Source organism: Pteropus medius, unplaced genomic scaffold, assembly GCF_902729225.1.
Source record: "Pteropus medius unplaced genomic scaffold, Ma_sr-lr_union100, whole genome shotgun sequence".
In the NCBI taxonomy this organism is placed as follows: domain Eukaryota; kingdom Metazoa; phylum Chordata; class Mammalia; order Chiroptera; family Pteropodidae; genus Pteropus; species Pteropus medius.
Window position 1 is genome coordinate 29,285,373 of NW_024349800.1, and position 16,451 is coordinate 29,301,823.

General features: G+C 31.3%; 1 protein-coding gene across 3 annotated transcripts in view; it reads left to right on the top strand.

Moving 5' to 3' along the window:
* The window catches only part of PNPT1 (polyribonucleotide nucleotidyltransferase 1), a 37,216-nt gene extending 21,287 nt beyond the window's left edge, over positions 1 to 15,929 (top strand). For 2 of the 3 annotated variants that reach the window (XM_039887118.1, XM_039887119.1), the window contains exons 16-29: positions 1,199 to 1,235; positions 3,530 to 3,596; positions 3,681 to 3,770; positions 4,772 to 4,825; positions 8,248 to 8,354; positions 8,781 to 8,852; positions 8,940 to 9,003; positions 9,393 to 9,476; positions 9,794 to 9,877; positions 10,743 to 10,849; positions 10,928 to 10,983; positions 11,968 to 12,046; positions 13,853 to 13,900; positions 15,058 to 15,324. In XM_039887118.1, coding sequence (XP_039743052.1) covers positions 1,199 to 1,235; positions 3,530 to 3,596; positions 3,681 to 3,770; positions 4,772 to 4,825; positions 8,248 to 8,354; positions 8,781 to 8,852; positions 8,940 to 9,003; positions 9,393 to 9,476; positions 9,794 to 9,877; positions 10,743 to 10,849; positions 10,928 to 10,983; positions 11,968 to 12,046; positions 13,853 to 13,900; positions 15,058 to 15,216 — 1,108 coding nt within the window. In that variant the 3' untranslated portion in view covers positions 15,217 to 15,324. Of the gene's footprint in view, positions 1 to 1,198; positions 1,236 to 3,529; positions 3,597 to 3,680; positions 3,771 to 4,771; positions 4,826 to 8,247; positions 8,355 to 8,780; positions 8,853 to 8,939; positions 9,004 to 9,392; positions 9,477 to 9,793; positions 9,878 to 10,742; positions 10,850 to 10,927; positions 10,984 to 11,967; positions 12,047 to 13,852; positions 13,901 to 15,057 lie in introns of all 3 variants that reach the window. The other variant, XM_039887117.1, reaches the window with a different exon arrangement.
* Positions 15,930 to 16,451: the final 522 nt, after the last annotated feature.

Sequence of the window (16,451 nt, forward strand, 5' to 3'; positions counted from 1 at the left end):
TCCCCCTGTTCTTTAGATGGTTATGATGTTCTACTATATAATTGAAGCTCATGTGATATATTATTATGCATTACTTTTAAAAACCTATATCTCTGTACTTTTTTCTGTTTATATAATAGTAATTTCAAGGGAATTTTTGTGCTATATTGTAACTCATTGGTTCAAACGAATACTGGTAAAGAATTTAATTCTTTAATATGGGTACATTTAGTTTATTCTCTGTCTCTAGAACCATTCCTTAGGGCAGATTTTCTGGGCAATCTTGAATGGATAGGTTTTTCTATTATAAAGAAGAGAACAAATAAGTAAGCAGGAGTCCCAGTTGCTGAAAAGAATCTGAAGGCTGTTAATAAATGAATAAACCTTATCTAATCCTAAGGCACATTTGAATTTGTGTTCAAAAGTACTTGGTTCTCCTCCTCTGTTCCTAAAAAGTTAGCAGTAAAACCATTTTGATCAATTTTATATGATAAGAATCTATATTACAGTCCCCACCAGCATTACTGCATCAGAGTCCTAGGACTCACAGCCACATAGCTCTTTCTTTCCTCAGTGCCTAACAGAGTTGCTTCCCTTTCCCTGGTTAAGGGTTTTGGAAGACCACGGGGCTCTGCCTCACTGAGAGGTACCTTTTGCAATCCAACCCAAAGGGGGCACTATTTATGCTAAGACCCTGTATATGCCTGTCTTTTCCTTGGTTAAAGATAAACCTGATTTCCTGCTTCCACGAATTGTTTTTTCTCATCCTTATTTTCCCCCATTCTAGATACAGTCACAACAGTTCTCTTTTCAACCTTAAAATGATGCTTGTCAGATCTTCTAATTGCTCTCAGCTATATCATTTTAGTTACTGATTTTCATTTCACATGTTGACTGGGAGAAAGATCATAACTCTGAGATTTAACTAATGTGTTTATAACATTTAGGGTTCTTTCAATAGTTAATGCTTAAAAATATGTATCTACTATCTTAGTATTCAGATCCGGATATTTCAGTGCTTATAATTAAAGCAAAATGTTTTTCCTAAATCTGTGTAGAATTCATTTATAAGGGCCAGAAAAAAATACCATCTCTGACGTTCACTCTTCTAATTCTCCTCGTTTTCAGTTACAGACCAACTCCCTTTTTTAGTTGTTCGTTAAAATAAATTTGTTTGTAACTGCTATGATGTTTATAACATTATGCTTTTTGTTTGTAGTGGGATAAAAGATAAAAATTTCATGCTGCATTATGAGGTAAGGTGAATTTTTTCCCCAATATCTTGTTATGAAAAATTTCCAGGAAACAGCAAAGTTGAAAGAACTTTACAGTGAATGCTTGTATACCCACTACTTGGGTTCTAACATTAACATTTACTGTGCTAGTTTTATATATCTGTTAAGGAGGATATGGGAGCTGTTATTTTATTGCATACAGAAGAGATTTAGAGAGTTAAGTAGTAGCTTGCCAATCAACTTCCTGTCTGAGTCATACATAAAAGTATACATACATTAAAGTATAGTAGACAATATTGTTTTAGTGAAGGAAGAGTTGTACCTGTATATACCTTAAACTAATATAACCAATATAATATTGTATACCAATTATACTTAAAAAAAATTTTTTTAATTAAAAAAAACTTTCAAATTTGCTTGAAGAAGAATTTGAAATCACAGGCGTTAGGCATGTCTTAAACACTTTCTATCCTCTCCCAGCTTTTTTATTATGTTTTTCCAGCACTTTCCACTGATGATATATGCTCAATTAAGTTTATTTTACATATTGTACTTTTATTATAGCTCATCGAATCTGTAATCCTTACAAGAATGGAAATTCTAAAATACTAAAGACCTTGTCTGTTCTCTGTTGCATTTTCTTGTGTAATCTAAAATGATGTTTGGCACATCTGGTGCCAAATAAATGTTTGTGGAACAAATGGCAAAAGAAAAAAGAAAAAAAAGAGTTGTACTTGTTCACATGTGTCAAACAAAAGTTAGGCTTTTCAAATACCTTACCTGGAAAATCACCTTTTCCTGTTAGTTCATTTAAATATTTATATTTTTATTTAAAGTACTTTATATATAATTGAGTTTGTGATTGACTTTATTCACAACTAATCATAAAGGACCAGATACAACATATAAAACTAATTTTAGTATTTAAAGCATACACGTTGGGAGGCTAGTGTAAAGTAGCAAGTCATTTCACCTTTGAGGGACTGTTGTTGGCTGCCCAGAATCGCATCTCAATTTTGGTGAACTTGCTATTATTAATAAAGAACATTTCATCTAATATATGCTAGAGAATATCCATAAACCTGATGATTCTAACAGGTCTTGAATCCCTTATAAATATCCTATTCTAGATATACCAGATGCTACAGAAGCACTTCCTGTGTCATGAGCTAAAGAGCACATGGCAATCTTTTTTAAAAGAGCAGCTGTGAAAAATGCTGCTCTAGCTGATATTGGGAAAAGAGGTGGGGGAGGGAGCAGGAGATAGATAAGGCCTGTTATTGTTATCTTCTCATTTTTTGAAAAAACCTTTTTATTATAAAATAAAATACAGATACTGAAAACCATATAAAATAAAGGATGGCTTACTGAGTTTTTATAAGGCAGACACCCACATAACTACCACCTAAGTTAGAGAATAGAATGTTGCCATTCACCCATTCACCCTGAAAGCCACTCCATGTTTTTCATCCCAATCTCAACACCCTTCTTCCTCTAAAAGTAACTATTCTCCTAAGTTTTATAATCACTTCTTTCTTTGTGTTTCTAGTGTACATTCCTAGATACTATAGTCTAGTCTTGTCCATTTTTAAAAATTTGATATTTCTTTAGGTCTCTTTTAATCCATAGATTTCTCCATTACATTCTTTTCCTTATAATCTGTCTGTTAAAGAGTTCCCCCACAGTCTAGGTGGTGCTGATTGTACATTCTGATATTCTTCTGTCCTATCTCCTGCAAATCGACTGCAAGATCCAGAGGCTTGATCAGATTCATGTTTCATTACTCCTTAAAAATATTTTGTTAAAGAAACTGGAATTCCAGATTTTTATGGGAAATTTCTTAATTTTTTAAATGATCACAACTAATTTATATCCCTTTAAGATAACATATTGGTCAAATAAAAGTTTGCAACCTCTGGCTAAAGTAAAACTTTTTGGAAAAGAGCTCTATTTCCTCAATGTGCATTTTTAAAAAATATATATGTATTTGTACTTATTACAAAAATATATCATTATTAACAATTTAAACATTATAGAAATTTATGATGTGAATCCCCAAAACCATCCACTTTCCACCCTGATTCACATATACACTAGAAGTACCTAATTTTAGTAATTTGGTATATGTTTTAGATATATATGTTTCATATATATATACAGACATTTTCTGTATATATATGAATGTACTATTTTTTTTAACAAAAATGGAATTTTGCAGTATTGTAACTTGTTTTATTATTTTGGTACTATATCTTGGATATCTTTCCATGTCAGTTGTATATGTATGTGGTTTTTTTGTTTGTTTGTTTTTAAAGTTTCCTCCTTATGCAACAAACGAAATTGGCAAAGTCACTGGTATAAACAGAAGAGAACTTGGGCATGGTGAGTACAAATCTGTAAACTTATATGGTATCCTTACAGGGACTTAGTACATTTTTTTGCTTATTATTTGTTACTCTCATTTAGGTGCTCTTGCTGAGAAAGCTTTGTATCCTGTTATTCCCAAAGATTTTCCTTTCACCATAAGAGTCACATCTGAAGTCCTGGAGTCAAATGGTATGGTATTGAAATATATTTTTCCTAGTCAAAGAGACCAAACTCCTTATTATATTCTTAATTTTTCATGACAAATGTTACATTGCTTAATACTTCAGTACCCAAACCCACTGCAAGAGAAAAATGTGTTTAGTTAATTGTATTCTTGTCTGAATTTCTGTTCTTAGCTTGTTAGATGTTTTGAAAGCAATATAAAACAAATATTTCTCTTTATATATCTGTTATGAGATCCGGTTTGGGTTATTTTTTCTTTATTTTTACAAACAAACCACAGAGCAAGGCCAGCTTGACGAGAAGGGCCCAAATCAGGTGATCCATTAGGCAGGGAACACCTGTAAGGTATCACAAATAGAAGAAGACACCACAGAGAAAGGCTAGGTTAAAAGGTCAATTTGAAGTAAAAAAAAAATCAGTCCAAAAGTCAAAGCAAGGTATGGTCATTAAAGGCAGGAAGGATACTGAGTTCTCAAAGATGTAGCAGACATTGATCAAATGGTCATAAGATATTTTTTAAAAAAGGAAAGAAACCCAAAGCATGCTCAAAATTTAAACTAGAGACTTTCTGTTCTCTACTGGGTGTGACTAGGCTATGGCTTATGGCCCAGTAAAAGAGCCAAAGTCCTGTATCTTAACTGCCTTCTGATTAAGCAACAAAAGAGGCATGCTGGTTCTTCTGGGAGGATTCTTAGAATTAGAATCTCTGGCACTGCTAGCTAATATAACTCTTGATAAGGGAAGTTCTCAATTCCTGTGCTGTCATTTGATAGACTGAATTTATTTCAGTTAATTTAAATTTAGTAGCCACATATAGCTAATAGGTACCATATTGGACAATGCAGCTTTATAGTTCTTGGTTTAGGAGAGCTTGCCTTAAGTGCTTTTAAAAAGGAAAGAATATTGAATTTTATATAACAATATTTTTAAGGAAATAACCAATACTAACAATTTTATACATTTTAATTTAAAAAGCAGTATACTATAAAGTATTTCTCTTTCTATAGGATCATCTTCTATGGCATCTGCATGTTGTGGAAGCCTAGCATTAATGGATGCAGGTAAAAGAATTTTGTCACAAAACTTCTAATGCTTTATATATACTCGGTTAGTATAAAATACAAGATTTCTTTAAAATTGCATTTTAGTAAGACTTGGATAAATCAGATTACAGATTACCAAACCAGGCCAGAAGCAAGATAGTTACAAAGTACAGCTTCAACTATATAGACATATGCTGGAATTCCTATTTTTGGCTAAAAGCTGTACACTGGAATTATTTAGTGCCTTGGTGACCTAGTCGATTCCATTGACCAAGGAAGTTTGGATTAGCAAGCAGAAGTAAAAAGACTGATAAGAGAAAACAACCATGTAATCTTCCAGTTGATTTATACAAGCCATAGGAAAAACAATGGAAGTGTACACAGAATTTTAGGAAGACTGCAAGTGGTTCAGTATAATCTCTGGGTTTGAAACACCAACAGGGAAAGAGTAAGCATGTTAAGAGGCTATGAAAACAATTCTTGCCAAATAGTCATCATCAATGATGCTATTCATGAAGAAAAAGGAACCTAGAGACACTCAAGAGGCCACACAAGGAGTTCCCTATAAGTTTGTACATTTACAGTACAGGTATATAAGATAGGAGGACAACATAACTAAGGATAAAATGAAAGCATGATGTGAATATATAACATTATCTAGTAAGATTAAAAGTTAAGCCAAAGCAAAAAAAGCTAAAGCTAAAGATACTTTTCTAGTTGTGTTCAGTGGAAGGGAAACATAATCTGATATTCAAGGTAACTAGTAAACTACTACTCCTATTTTTACTTTCATGCACTCATTCAACAAATCTTTACTTCTGTGCTAAGCGCTTGGGACACAAAACAAAGTCTTTGTCCTAATGGAGCTTGTATTCATCAGTCTTCCAATCTCAGAATGGAAAACAGAATAAATCCTAAAAAAGATAAACTGTACAATATGGATGAAGAACTAGGGTGAAGGTAATTGGCTTTATAGAGACAGCTATATTTCATCTGGTTTTAAAGGCTGAATAGTTGTTGACCAGGCATATTAAAAGTGGAGCCTGTATTTCATGTGAAAGAAACAGCATGTGCAAAATTATGAAACAGTATAGTGTGTTTCTGAAATGTATTGGAAAGAAGTAATGAAGTAATAAACTGAGACCAGATTTTAAAGGAAATACTTAAAGCCAGTATTTCCCAATTTAGTGTTCCCAGGATGTTTTATATGCCAAGAAAAAAATTATTCTGTTCTAAAGTACATTTGAGCAGGGTGAAGCAGTTTTATTTAACATGGGTTAAACACATCTTAATATGCTAATGTGAATTCTGATTCTCTAGAAACAGGATGCACTGTTTCCCAGACGTTTTTGAAAATAGAGCATATATAAAAATTTCCTGTCTCGGAAGCTAAGCAGTGTCAGGCCTGGTTAGTACTTGGATGGGACACCACCTAAGAAGACCAGGTGCTGTAGGCATAAAAAATAAAAAAATAAGGGACTATAAGCCGACAAGATCCTTGCAATCTGTGAGGTCAGCCAAGGGTTGATATATATATATAAAATAAAAAATAAAAATTTCGTGAAAGCAGATAATGGGGGACTTGAAGGATTTTATGTAGAGGAGTGGCATGATTTGAATCTTTTTTTTCCCTTCCCAGTTTAGATGATAGCCTTAGGGGATGCAGGTGGAAGATAATAAGAGCTAGGAGGAGAAATAAAATCTGGGAAACCAGACAGGGAGACTTGTTGGCAGGGCAAGAAATAATAGTGACTTGGACTTACAGGAGTAACAATGGATATTTCAATATTTAGGAGAAAGGAGAACTTTCTAAAAACTTTTACAGACAAACTAATCAGATCTTTGTGACCTGATAAGATATAGGAAATGAAGAAAGAAATCTTGATTCTGGCATGAGTGTCAACCAAGATAGGGAATATAAGAGAAAAAAGATTTATTGTAGATGATTAAATTGAGTGTGTGTGTGTGTGTGTGTGTGTGTGTGCGCACGCGCGCATGCGTAAATATATATATATTATATATATAAAATATATATTATATATATTATATATATATATATTAAGTTGTTTTGCAGACATTTAGCTGGAGATATACAATACACACAGATTGGCTATACATCTCCACAGCTTAGCGAAAAGAACTAGGCAGGAGGGATAGATTTTTAAGTCATCACCATTATAAGTAATATTTAAAACCATGGGTATAAGTGAGATGCTTGGAGAAGCACACTCCCATTATACTAAATAAGTTCCAAGTGATCAAAATTTAAACTTTTTTTAAATGATAAAACATTGAAGACATCACAATCTTGAAAAGGAAAAACTTTTCTAAGCAAAATCCAAGAGCTATGATTACATATAACTTAAAATTCTATATGGGAAAAAAATCACGATAAAGTCAACAGATTAGAAAATTATTTCATATATTTTATTCACTTTAATCTACATTTATATTTAACAAAGACCTATCGCTATTGAAAGAGCTCTTGCGAATCTGTAAGAAAGAGACCAACAACTAAAGAAGGAAAATGGTTGAAGGCCATGAACAGGCAGTTCATAGAAAAAGAAACAGATGGTTATAAACATGAAAAAAAGGTTCAACCTCACTCATAAAAACAGAAATCAAATTAAAAATAATAAGCTACCATTTTTACCCTTTAGATAGGGAAAAGTCAAAAGATTTGACAAGAATTAACAAGAATGTAGAATAGCTGGCACCTTTATATACTGCTGATAAAGTATAAAATGCCATACTCTTTGGAAGTCAGTTTGACAGTAAAACAAAGGTAAATCCATATACCCTTTGACTCAGAAATCCTACTTCTATTGTGTGGCTTATAAACACATACCATGAGTAATATGCAGCCATTCAAGAGGAAGGTAGAGCTTTGCGTGGCATTATGTGTCTATATCCAAGATGTTATTAAGTGAAAAAAAGATGCAGAATAGTGAATCATTAAGTATGCTCTATGAGTAAAGAAAATAAAAGATTACACTTATATTTATACTTGTGCACAGAAATTTTCTGGGAGGATACACAAGAAAACCTGATAGTGGTTGTCATGGGAAGGTGGACTGAGGGGTTCAGACTAGAAGGATTTCACAAATACACAGTTACTTTTAAAAAGAAAAGAAAAAGAAGGCCCCAAAAGGCAAAGAAACTAATTAAGAGTTAAGTTTGCTATTATAGAGAGGTTTTTGCAGCACACAGTGATTACCTGTTAGCATTGTTGTAAGGGGCTTTTATTATATGTTTGAGAAGAAATATGAGTAGTCAGATGACTTATTAAGAACATTCCAGCTTAGTTTTGGTGGTTATCAATTTAGAACACTATCCACTTACATTAAAATAAATGTCAAAAGAATGATGAATACATATGTTAGGCTGCTGCAACACATTACACAGAAGTTTTTTTGTTTTTTTTTTTTCCTGAATTACAGGGGTTCCAATTTCATCGGCTGTTGCAGGTGTGGCAATAGGATTGGTCACCAAAAACAGTCTTGACAAGGATGAAATAGAAGATTATCGTTTGCTAACAGATATTCTGGCAAGTATATTAACAGTTTCAAATATTCAGTGGTGAAGATTATACATACTTTACAAGCATCCTAATCTTAGAAGAATGCTAGGACTCAAAGAATAGAGGTCTTTGTTCTTACTTTCCTCCTCTGCACATTTGCCTTAGATTTTATAGGATGTGAATTAAAAATATATATTACAATGTAAGTATCCATAATATAGTTCACTTTAGGATGGTCATAAATTAATCCTTATGCATTTATTGGGGAAAACACAATCTAAAACTAGTGATTTTCTGGTAAAATATTTGTAAATTAAAAGCCACAAATTGAAAGCAGTTACTGTAGGAGACAGTTTACTGCTAAAGCTTTTTTTTTTTAATTTCTCTACACTGATGATGGGTGAATTTTGTTTTTGTTTAAAATTATATCACAATTTCTTAAAATTTCTTAAGGGAATTGAAGATTATAATGGTGACATGGATTTCAAAATGGCCGGCACTAATAAGGGGATAACTGCATTACAGGTATTTTTAAGCCCTTTTTCTTTTTAAAAATAATATTTAATTATGTCATGAAGCAATTTATATAATTCTTTGGCTTTTATTTATTAGGCTGATATTAAATTACCTGGAATACCAGTAAAAATTGTAATGGAAGCCATTCAACAAGCCTCGGGTAAGCCAAGCCAGTGTGCCTCATTCTCTTTTCATCCTCTAGTTTGTTAATAGAACTATAATTTCCATTAGGCTTATTATAAAATAATGCTTTAGAAAATAAATTTTCATGTAACAACGTAGATCAAGAAGTATTACGTTATTAGGCACATGACTAATCACCAAAGTAAGAGAACTGTGAAAATTCCATTTTTACAAATTTAGTAACTCTAAAATGGAATTTATACAGAAGGAAATTCGAATAGAATTGTCAAGGTAATTGGGATGTGAAGAGCTTTGATTAAGCTAAAGAGTTTAGACTTAATGCCATAAAAACTAAGAATACTGCTATACCTGATCACATCTATTTTATGTAGTTATAACATTTATTATGTTTTTAATCTCTTCTAGGGGCAAAGAAGGAGATATTACAGATTATGAACAAAACTATTTCAAAACCTCGAACATCTAGAAAAGAAAGTGGACCAGTTGTAGGTAATACATTAAAATTATTACTGATTTCAAGATAAAGTAAACATTAATATATGAAAGTATATTACTATCATTAAATGTTTTTTTATCTCCATAAACAAAACAAAACTATTTAAATACTTTTATAGTTTTAATACTTTAAATTTGGGGAGATATTCTTGACAGAATTTTCAGTAATTTTAGTCAAATAAAAAACTTTTTCTATGTCAAACTGAAATATTTTTACATGTGTCTAGGCCAGAATAAAAATAAGAGACCAGGACATGTTTTAGGTTTATATATGTATTTGAATTATTTATATTTTTATCTGTACATTTCAGAAACTGTTCAGGTTCCATTATCAAAACGAGCAAAATTTGTTGGACCAGGTGGATATTACTTAAAAAAACTTCAGGCCGAAACAGGTAAGAGTTGTATGAAGCTTGGGTTTTTTAGATAAAGTTAGGAGGCCATGTAAGTTTGCCATGTCATCTCTATTATGTTGCTCCAAAAATATGTTTGATAAATAAGAGAAAGACCAAAAGAAAAGGATTTAACATTGACATCTCTTTACTGTAAATTTTCTGTATGCCTATTTATAAAATAGCAAATGATCATCCTTAACTATATTCAAAAAGGATGGCCTAGAATTCTTCAGGGTTTTTTTGCAATAATTTCAGATCAAACATTTAGGTTTGCTTTAGTTTTCTCTTTTGATTGCTTTGGCTATTTTTCACTCAGTCTTATTTAGACTCTTATTTAAAGAGTATGTGCAGAAATAGTATACTTTAATTTGTTTTTTCTGGAAGCAATTTTTGAATTACCAAGTACTTACCAGTTTTGAGGTTATTGAAAGAAAGTGAGAAGAAGAGTCGCCTTACCCAGTTAAGATTGAGAAACTGACATGATTTCATCCCTCATCCATGTGTTCACCACCCTAAAGGGTAAGGAAAAAGAAGAAAGAAAAGGTGAAGAAAGGGTTCTAGTATAATTTCTATTCATAATTAAGTAGGCAAAACCAAAACCTCCAAAATTAGAACATATGCTTTATCCCACCAAGAAAGAGGAGACATTGACTGCAAGAAAGAGGAAATTGGCTAGTACAATGTTGCGTACATCGCAAGTGTGCAGTATGTATGTCAATTCTTTCATTCCTAAAGCAGTGATTAAACACGGCACAACCCTGCCTGGTTACTTCCAGTTTGCTCCCCTCCTCTCACATCTACTTTAAAGACTAGTCTCCACGGGAATGAGCAATTTAACTTTAATGTTAAATTATCTTTTTAAAAGGTGTAACTATTAGTCAGGTGGATGAAGAAACATTTTCTATATTTGCACCAACACCCAGTGCTATGCATGAAGCAAGAGACTTCATTACCGAAATCTGCAAAGATGATGTAAGTACAGATCTTATGATACTTTTTCTACTTTTTACTGCTGTTTTATCAATCTTATGGCTTATTTTGCACTTACAGCAAGAGCAGCAGCTAGAATTTGGAGCAGTATATACCGCCACAATAACTGAAATCAGGTAATATCAAGTAATATGCTGTACTGTTTTTTTTTAATGACTTACATTACAAGCCCATATTAACTTCATGTTTTATTTACTTTGAAATTATATGTTTAGATAACACATTAATTACCAATCATTAATATTTTTAAATATAATTTTATTTTCTATACCAGTTTGTAGATTTTCAGTAACATGGTTCTGTGATTACATTAATAGATTCTTCTAACTGATTTAAACAAATTTCTCACCATTTTAATTTTCCCAGTAAATAGTTAACTGGCCCAAAATAGACTTAGCAATATTTCCTTTTTCTTTCTGCTTTTTCCTTTTTTGGTAGTTTCTTGTTGGTGTTTTAAAGATAGTACTATTTAATGCCTAAGTAGCACATTTTTTTTAAATGAGTGTTTCAACTTCAAAGCATTTTTTTTACCAGATAAAAAGATTACATTTTCAGGATCAAAGAATCCTCTTTTTAAGAAAAAAAGATATTAGATGTAGCATGAATGTTAAAAGGCAGTAAGATGATTTAATATCACAGGTGAAAACTAAGAAATAGAATGGCTTATTTCAGATCAGAGTAAATAAGGAAAATTTTTAATGGAATAAGTATCTCAGTTTATTTAACCCCCTTCCTTAAATGACTACATAATGGATTGATAATGCTACACTATTTTAAAATATTGAATAGCATTTAAAAAAATTTTGTAAAATTTATGAAGAGACTGATAGAATATATATTCTAAAAGCTCTTCACTATATATTTTTCTTTCATCTTTTCTCTGTCCTTTGATTCACAAGTGTTTACATACAGGGTGTATTTCCAATTGAAAAAATAAGTATCCCTTCTAGATAATCATATCTTTTATAGTTATAAAAATATACTGGAGGGGTTTTTTTTTTTTTTAACTTTGTTTTTCTATGAAAACATAATCACAGTTTGATTATCAGTAGATACATAGATACTTAATATTTTAACCAGGCTTATTTCCTTTTTTGTAGAGACACTGGAGTAATGGTTAAACTATATCCTAATATGACTGCAGTACTACTTCATAACTCACAACTTGATCAACGAAAGGTAAAAAATGAGATTTGATTATTTTAAAAACTGCCTTAAAATAACTATAGTGAAATTTCCTAGGTTGACAAGAACTGTGTACTTTGTCCACTACTGGCCTAATATAGAAAACCAAAAATGACAGAGGTGCTGCAGACCAAAGGTTTTATGTTGTTTACAGCTATTTATATTTCTTCTTCCAGAATAGAAACACTCTTAAAAATTTTGGTGTAGAATAACATCTAAAGTTAACACAAAGCAGTTACTAAAAATATCTAGGTATAACTGTTTTCCCAATTTTCTTGATCAACCAATCGTGGCAAGATAATTCTCAGGATGTTTTTAAATTTATTTAATTTTTGTTATAGTTTATACATAAAGACAGAATATGAAAACATTCCAAAAAACTATGGAGTAGAAGACTAATAGGAATGTGTTTTACCATGTATTAAAATATAAAGCTATAGAGAATAAAACAGTGTATTACTGTCCCAGAAATACAGTCCATGCAACAGGAAAAAAAAGACCAGAAATAAACCCAGTTATATATATGGGACTATAAGACCTGCTAAACAGTCAGTCAGTGAAGAATCAAAGATTATTCAATAAATCATACTGTTGCAGCTGATTATCATAAAGCAAGATCTCTACTTTTTTAATACTAAAATCCCACCTAGAATAAGAAGCTAAATGTAAAAAAAAAATACATTTTTTTAAGGTAGTGAAAAAAGAAAAAGAAAATTGGGGCATGGGGGGAGTGTTGAGGGAGGGCATTTTAATAATCTTGAGACTGTGTAAATACTTCTCAGCATGATATCAAAGCCAAAAATGTAAATAAATTGATAAAATTTTACCTCATGGTGTTTTTTAATTATATGGCAAAATTAAAAAAGGTTCAAAAACAAGCAGCAACTTAGGGAAAAAAATGTTTATAGCATATGACAGAGGCATCATATACAAAGGGCTTATACAGATCAGTAAGAAAGATGAACACCAGTAGGAAAATAAGGAAAGAATATGGACAAATGGGGTTTTTTTTAAGTTAATCAAGATATTTAATATCTATAGCAATTTTTTTAAGTGCAAATAAAACCAAATTACCATTTTCAGCTCTCAGATAGTTGAAAATTCCCAGTGTGAATAAGAATGTGGAGAAGAAATGGGTATTCTCATACACTGCTGATAGGAATGTAAATTGAGATAAGCTTTTTGGAAAATATTTGATAAATGTATATGAGTACCTTTGGACCTAGGAGTTCCACGTGTAGATATGTTTTAAGAAGATAAGTAAAGTAGATGAATACATAATCATCACAACACTGCAGTTTATTTTTCCTCAAATTTTTGTTTTGGAAAATACACTGAACACCCATATACCTTTCACTTATATTCACCAATTATTAACATTTACAGTACTAGAATTTAAAACAAATTAAATGATCATCTATAGGGGTTGGTTATACAAATTATATCATTTGAATACTTGACTATGTTTCATTTATTGATATGAAAGGATGTCCTCAACATATTATTGAATGAAACAACAAGCTCAGTAAGGTCCATCTATACAAATGCAGTATACACACACTAAATAGACATTTGAAGAAATACTCATTGGTGTGTTAATAATAGTTTATAAGTAGAAGGATTTGGGATGATTTTTACTATCATCTGAATACTTCTGTATTATTTTAAATCTTTATAATTAAGATTTTATAATCAGAAAAATCAATAAAGCTATTTTCCACTTCCAGGGCGGGGTGGGGGGTAGTATATTACCATAGATGTTAAGTAATTATATATGACAACTAACATGTTCTCTTTCAGATTAAACATCCCACTGCCCTAGGATTAGAAGTTGGCCAAGAAATTCAGGTACTTGTATTTCAAACTTTTAGCCTTAGAATTATAAATTGTATTTGAAGTTTCAGTTATTTGTTTCAAAAAGTAAGCTGAAAAAATCAAATCAACATCAGTGATTTGTATTATTTATATGCCGTTCTTTTTTTTAATCTTAGGGTTGCTTAAACAGACTCATTAAGGATTTAAGGCACAATTCTTTCCCTCAAGGAACTTACAGTTTGGTTAGAACAATAGTCCCCACTAGAGCTTTTAAAAGTATATGAGCAGCTTAGTGATGGCTATGCCAAGTCAATGATTTGGAGACAGGACATGAGAACCCTGATAAATGTAACTTTGTTGAAGACTTTTAATGTCATTTTCGAATTGAGACTTCAATTGCTTCTGCACTGCCTGAGGCTAAAAGTTTTTGAGTTTGATGAAAGCCATGTTATTTAGTTCTACAATTCTGATGACAAAATTGACCTCCTTTTTATAGTCCTTCATGAGTGGATGAAAGAACTTATTGCTAACCTGGGTTTTTCTGGACACATCACATTGTTCCCATTACACCTAACACCTGAGTAACTAAATCTTTTAGTTTATTCCCAATCTGTAGTCCCCTTGTTCAGATAGCCTCTAGGGAAAGATAAGAACTAAGACATAATACCTCTGTGTAAGGTTGTTTTGTTTTGTTTTGACATCAGAAGCAACTTAAAAACTGCCACATTTCCCCCTGACTTTTTCACTAAAGTGAAGTCAAATAACCTCCAGTGTGATAGTCCTTTGAGCAGTAATCTGAGTGACCTAAGCATAGTGACCTAAGCATAATCTCATATAGTTTGTAGCACAATTAGGCTCAGAAAGTCTTTGTCTAGAATCATTCACCATGGTTTTGACTGTTCTGGTGTAGGGACCTGGCTTGGAGAGAATAAGAAGGCACAGATGAGTCTAACAGAAGATTATAATTAGGCAACAAAATGCCCCTATCTCTTTTCCTTTTTTATAATCATTACTTAACCAAAATATATGTATTAGCATATACCATCACCTAACACTGAGCTACGCTTTCTGTTAACAAATAAAAACAATCATTAATCATTGCCTTATTTGGACCATGTAAATTGAAATATCTTTTAATGTGGATGTCAGTGTACAATAACTTTAAAAGTAAATTTGTTTCTTTAACACAGGTGAAATACTTTGGACGTGATCCAGCTGATGGAAGAATGAGACTTTCTCGGAAAGTGCTCCAGTCTCCAGCTACCACTGTTGTCAAAACTCTAAATGACAGAAGCAGCATTGTAATGGGAGAATCTTTTTCACAGTCATCATCTAATTCTTCCCAGTAATATATTTTTTAAGAGAATTCTAGAGTGATATTCTGTAGAGCAAAGTTTCAGTAGTATCTTCTAATGTATAGATTTATATATACTATAAATATATTCTAATGATTTATATTAAAATGTTCATTTTACATGTGCCATTTTTTAATTTCAAGAGTTACCTATATATTCTTATTTATATTATAAATCAAATATTTATTAAAAGTTAACCATTTATACATCTTAGAAAATATTACTACCCTTTATTTACTGTAATTCTGAAATATCTGAAAAACTTAGAAATAATAGATCACATTTGCTATAATAATGGATAACTTCCTACATATCTTAGTCATCTTATGGTTATCATCTTTGCCCAACTTTACTACAACTATTTCACAAACTGAAACCTGCCATATTAAAGCCAGTGCCTATTTCTTTAGTACAGTTATCAGATGTAATATGGAGTTGAGGGAGCTAATTTGATGTTTTTGATGATATACTTACTGCCTTTCAAATTGGTCACAAAACCATAATATAGTTAAGTAAATATAATAAATGAAATCCTAACTAGAATGAGGTAGTATGTTTTCCAAGTTTAGCAAATATTTAGGAAATATCAAAAAATCATTTCCTCATTAAATAGACTAGGTCATATTTTAATTGTATATGTATGGATGTTCTTGGTATAAGGGATAGAGTACTCATGATTTTCAAATAATAAAAGTTTGAAACAGTCATATATAGAAGCTGTTGATATAATTATTAGAAATAGCTATAAGATGTTCATTCCAATCATTAATTATATTAGTTATAATTCCACAAAGTAAATGGCTCATGGAAATCATAATTTAGAATATGCAATACTTTTAAAAATCTGATAAAATATTTGTGAACTCAAGACTCGAGGCTAACTAGTTAGTAAAATATTAAAAATTTAGCTGGCCAAAAATTTTTTTAAATATTTTTTAGTCAGTAGACATTAATCATATATCTAGCTATACTGTGTAAAATAGCATTTAGATGTTGATATAATTTCTGAAATATTAAACGTTAATTGAAAAATGAAAGAGATTTAAACACTATACTTTGTACATTTGATTGTTCTATTTTACAGTCATAACAAAATTTTTTTATTCTCTCTGCCTTCTGTTTAAGACATAATCCCCAATGATGGAATTTCAAAATTATGTTTTTAAGTTCTCTATTTTTCAAAGGGACTCCTAACTGCTAATACAGAATAAATGAAGCTAGTTCTTAAA